This window comes from Prosopis cineraria, unplaced genomic scaffold (assembly GCF_029017545.1).
Source record: "Prosopis cineraria cultivar Desert tree isolate PC_DT_omini unplaced genomic scaffold, ASM2901754v1 PC2102, whole genome shotgun sequence".
Taxonomy (NCBI): Eukaryota; Viridiplantae; Streptophyta; class Magnoliopsida; order Fabales; family Fabaceae; genus Prosopis; species Prosopis cineraria.
Window position 1 is genome coordinate 13,928 of NW_026557427.1, and position 5,283 is coordinate 19,210.

General features: G+C 32.7%; 1 protein-coding gene across 1 annotated transcript; it reads right to left on the minus strand.

The window, feature by feature from the left end:
* Positions 1–2,174: 2,174 nt before the first annotated feature.
* Positions 2,175–4,920, minus strand: LOC129301420 (7-dehydrocholesterol reductase). The gene is made up of 7 exons (XM_054939971.1): positions 4,413–4,920; positions 4,056–4,156; positions 3,802–3,927; positions 3,653–3,717; positions 3,287–3,368; positions 3,110–3,192; positions 2,175–2,562 (listed from the first exon to the last, which is right to left on the minus strand). Exons 1-7 carry the CDS (start codon positions 4,507–4,509, stop codon positions 2,496–2,498), a joined length of 621 nt encoding a protein of 206 aa, XP_054795946.1. The 5' UTR covers positions 4,510–4,920; the 3' UTR covers positions 2,175–2,495.
* Positions 4,921–5,283: the final 363 nt, after the last annotated feature.

The window sequence follows — 5,283 nt, forward strand, 5'->3', positions numbered from 1 at the left end:
TTTATATTTTATTCTCCCACTGATCCGATGTCTTACGTCCACCATTGGCTGATGGCTCTCTTGGTGGCGTTAGATAATTTTGCCCTCAATAGATAGCAAAAGTGTTCTTTGTAGGGTTGGGTTTGTATCTTTTTTGTGGATAATTTGGCTTTGCTGTGCGTGTCGTTGGTTCAATCATATAATATTCTTTATTGACCTGAAAGTTATTTTTGACTCTCAATGTTGTTCTTTCCCTCTTGTCTTGAGAGTGTTTGATGATACTATTAGGATGTTTATAGGCTCGATTTGGTTTGGTTTTGGCCAAAAATCAAACCGAACCAAACCATGCGGTTTACTCATAACTAAAACTTAATCAGTTTTTATGAAGTTTGGTTTGGTTCGATTTAATTTTTGGTTTGATTCAGTTTGGTTAAGGTCTGGATCAGGCTTCAATGCACTTATTTAATTTTTTTCCTTTTTTTTCCATCTTCATAATGACGTTATATATTAAAATTAAATCTAATTCTTTTTGGCTCCTTTTTTCATAAGTAGAGGTATAAAATATAATAAAATTTTAATGTGATAACGATAATTAATTATAAAAATTGATATGAGTTTCTAACATTAAAATTATTTAAAATTATGCATTTTCATTCAAGTCATTTGAAAATGTTTATCTATGTATCTATATTTTAATAAATAATAAAAAACTTATTATACAAAATTCAAAACAAAATGCTTCTTATAGATAAATTGAATACTGAGGCTTTCAAGTTGTAAATAATTAAATGATGGTCATAACATGATTATTATAATTATTTAATATTATGCTTTTCATTCAAGTCCTTTAAAAATGTTTATCTATTACTACAAAAAATTCAAAACAAAATGCTTCTTATAGATAAATGATCATATATTTTATAAATAAATAAATAATATTTTTTAATCAGGTTTGGCTCAGTTTGGTTCGGTTTCTAGTACTCAAAACCGAACTTGAACCAAACTAATTGATTCTCATATCATAAAACCGAAGCAAATTTGATTATTGTTCAGTTTTAATCGGTTTCTTTTGATTTGGGTTGGTTCGAGTCGGTCCTTTCAATTTGGATAGGTTTTGAACACCCTTAGATACTATTATGAATGCAGCTTTGGCGCATAAGGCTGTGGGCTCAGTGTTTGAGCAAGTCTTTGAACTATCACTCCTTTTAACCGTTTCCATGGCACATAGGACAATCTACTATGTCTTGACTAGCTCCTTGATTTGCAAAGAACTAGTCTTTACATTATTGTGTCTTTCAATTAATTTTTGTTCTGGCAAAAAAAATTATTTTTGTTAAAGTATTTTGAACTTCTGTTTGTTTCATGCGGTTTTAGTTTATTAGAGCTTGTATTTGTGATTTCTTAATGAATTGATTTACCTCTGGCCAAAAGGACCCAAAAAAAAAAAAAACAACTCAATTCATAGTTTTAGTCACCTACCATCTGAATTTTCTGTACTTAATTTTATGTTTTCAGAACTCAATTTTAAATTTTTTTCAATACTCATCTCCCACGTCCTAGCATTTATCTTTGATTCTTTTCAGCAGTAAAAGATGGAAGATAAATTTTAAAAACATCTAAGATTATTGGAAAAAAGGTTAAAAATTGAATACTAAAATGTTAAAGATGAAAACTGGTAAAAGATGAGTATTAAATACATTAACTCAAAATTTTGATTCCATCCAAAGACCATGACCCTTTCTTGAAATTTTAAAACCTTAATTGTAATTGATGTTCTTGAAAGATCCTTAAACGTCATTTTTCCTAGTGCAAACATTTGACTACTTGAGGTGACTCATCTAACTTGATGAATAATGATGAGAGAAAAAGCGTCAGCCCTAAGAATTTATTTGAAATGTCTGAAAATTTATAGAATAAATTTTTCAAAAATAAACATTAAATTAACCTAAAGTAGAAAAAAAATTAAATGGAACTTCCAAATTAAACTAAACAAAAAAAAAAAAGACTTCGGATGTTTGTTTTGATCAGGTTGATTGTTTTAGCAAACATGTGAATCATAATGTATCTATCAAGACCGCTAAAAAATTGACAGAAAATGAATTCATAAGAAAACCTCTGCAACTCTCAGACCAAAGAAATTAAAGAAAGAAGAAAAGAACACTGCAATTCAATTTGACCTGGGGAAAAAAAAAAAAAAAAAGACTACAACTAATCATTGAAAGTTAGAACACATGCTTAAAACTAGGCTTGATGACCGTCTTAGGGATGAAATCCCCCATGCATTTAAATTAAGTATGGGAAACAAGGGCATCAAGACAAAATAGGTACACATGGCAAAAAAGCCACGAAGTTAAGGTCCAAGTAAAAACCCTTATGTAATGTTTGGTATGCAGAAAAATATTTTATAAGAAGGAAATAAAAAATGCACCTATCTCATTTTCTTTCCAGGTACATTTCCTATTTCTTTTCTAGAAAACACTTCAGGTACCAAACATTGCAATAATCAGCATCCTTCTTCAGTAGATTCCCGGAATGATTTTGCTAGGCACCTTGTTGCAATATAATTTCCAGTACTTACCATACCTGCATGCAGTGGAAATTGAAAATGTTGACGAGACACAGGAAAAAAAAAGAACAAGAACTTGATATTGGAGCATTTAAAAGTATTTGAGCGGAAATATGAGAATAAAAAAACCAAATCTTTTTAATTAATTAGACTTTACGCTAGTACTACACTGTTTCTAATACAATTTTATTTAACATACAATGAGAAATTGGCAATTCCAAATATAAATTGCTTTGGACTAAGTATATGCTTCAGAAAACAGTCCAATTGGTTAGTAGCAAGCGTTTATTTCATGCTATTAGAAAGAAAGTAAAATGACAATGCATTAGAACTGACACAAGTTATAGAGGGGACTATTTGCAATTACCAAAAACCCAAAAAAAAAAAAACGATGCCACATCTCTGAGGGGAAGAAAAAATCACCAATATCAATATTATCAATATAGAATATAAATCAATAAAACATATGAAATTTGTAACAATCACGCTGTTTAGAAATTATGAACAACATGACCCATTCCTCAGATTTCATATAACAACAGCAGATACTATCTGTATACTTACTTGGATTTACACCGATCATCATCCCTTTTCGCTCGATCAAAGAGAAGGATGGTAAGAAATATCACATAGAAGTAGGGCAAAAACTGCATGAAAAAAGTATAAGATTCAAGAGTTAAGACGAAGTTACAATTTATAACTCATACAGATTAGAGAATAAACAGTTAAATACACTCTTACGTGATTGAATAGAGCAGGAACTGTCCAAAAGAAAGCAGAAAGTATTTCTGGGACATAATGGAAATGACGAGATAAACCCCACCTGCAGGGATCAGAGAAGGAACTGGCCATCAAAAACGGAAGATGTCTAATCTAAGAAAATAATATCATGTTGAAAGGCAAGGACTGTGGAAAGATTTAAGCCCGAATGGTATGCATTTATTATTAACGACAAATATAAGAGAATAATAATATTTATAATATACATATAATCAATTATCACCAAGAAACAGATGGTATCTTAAACTCCTGCCTGGGAGGGAGGTATTTTGAGCAACGTTTAAATATCACCATTTCACTTTTACAGTATTTCAAGCAAAAACTTACCATCCGGATGTTAAAAGAAGGCTGGTTTTTGTTTCACCAGTCGTGGTGGTATAGGAGGCCTCTATCTGCAAGGGCATCATCACATCAAATCCAAGTCCAACAGAAAATACATCCCAAATGACCCTAATGTAAATGCCATGACTTCACACCTTTAATGGAGGTTTTCCCCAGACTAAGCATTTCCCATTTGTCCGACGAAATTCTTGTCTTTGCCTATCACAATCATAGTTGATGTATATGCAGAGAATGCCAGCCACAAGAATAAAGATTGCAAGCTGGAAGACAAGGATAGACATTTTCACACAGAGAAAGAGGAGGAAGCCATATAAAAGTTAATACGAGTGTGTGTCTGCTGGCAACATCAAGATAAATAAAAAACAATGTAAAAGGGAGGAGGAAATACCTGAGTGCCAAGATTTACAGGATGGTTGACAAGGTACATTCCAGGAGATGTATAAACAGATGGAACCCACACCAAGCAGCCCCAGCAAATATAAAAACCCGCTGCCATATTGGGTGTTATAAAATCCAGTGAGACAATATAGAACTTCAAATACAATGTGCACAACAAAATTAATAATGATATGTGGCAAGAGGATTGCATAGAATAACAAAACTCAAAAACTAATCAAGTCATTGTCATATAATTCCCCAAGAAAGTAGTCATGGTACCATCAAAAGCACCGTTGTTCTTTGTCATAATCATTACAAGGAAATATTTAGCATGCAAAACATATATAAGAATAAAGCATATATGAACCTCGGTCATGAGCAATATCCATTGTGTTCCAATATCCAGCTTCCCACCAGAAAAACTTGCTAACATACACCAGCATTAATGCAGTATTTACAAGCATTGAGTCAGCGACTTTCCCAGTTTCCTCATACTATTATGACAAAACACAATGATTAGAGAAAAGTTGAGAGAGGAAATATCATAGAGCTAAAATTTCAGAAAATTCAAAACATTCTTGATTCTTACAGGACTGGACAGATCGTACAAATCCAAGGTGACACAGGAAGCTCAGCACAATAAAGATAAGAATGATAACACTAAAGACTGAAGTAGAAACCACAAAAAGGAACTGATAGGGTCTGTTATTTTCCTAAGACATATCAGAGGAAGTCAAAGGGAAAGAATAACTCTAGTGGAAATACTTGAACTAGTCTAGAAGTTTACCCTTCGGTCCATAGCCGTAAGGAACAGTATTTTGTGATCTTTTGTAATGATTGGGATCTTTTGGGTAGTATTGGCTATGTGTCAGCCACTGAAGGTATTAGTAGTCTTTTGCTTAGGAAGGGAGGGCCAAGAAGAATGAGAGTGGAATAGTAAGGAGGGATTGGCCTCTCGAATGCCAGTGGGAGTGAGACTCTGTATTGAAGCTTGTAATCTGTGTTGCTAGAATGTTTTATCATCTTTTAGAGGAAATAGGGTTTTGGGCCAGAATTAGAGTCCCCTTGTACATCTGATTCGGTTATTCATCTCATTAATATCAAAACCTAAGTACTTTCCTCTCATATTTATTGCTGTTGCTGTCTATTTATCACTCTTGTTGTAATTCTGGCTTGGGACGCATTATTTGGTATCAGAGCGATACAATCTCTGGGTGTGGTGTGTAAAGAGATATGAC

Excerpts from the sequence above, each read along its gene's own strand:
- LOC129301420 (XM_054939971.1), bottom strand. The coding sequence starts at position 4,509 with ATGCTTGTAAATACTGCATTAATGCTGGTGTATGTTAGCAAGTTTTTC. Across the intron at positions 3,928-4,055 it reads CTGTAAATCTTGGCACTCAG|CTTGCAATCTTTATTCTTGT; the intron begins GTATTTCCTCCT and ends CTTGTCTTCCAG. Across the intron at positions 3,369-3,652 it reads CTTCTTTTAACATCCGGATG|GTGGGGTTTATCTCGTCATT; the intron begins GTAAGTTTTTGC and ends TGATCCCTGCAG.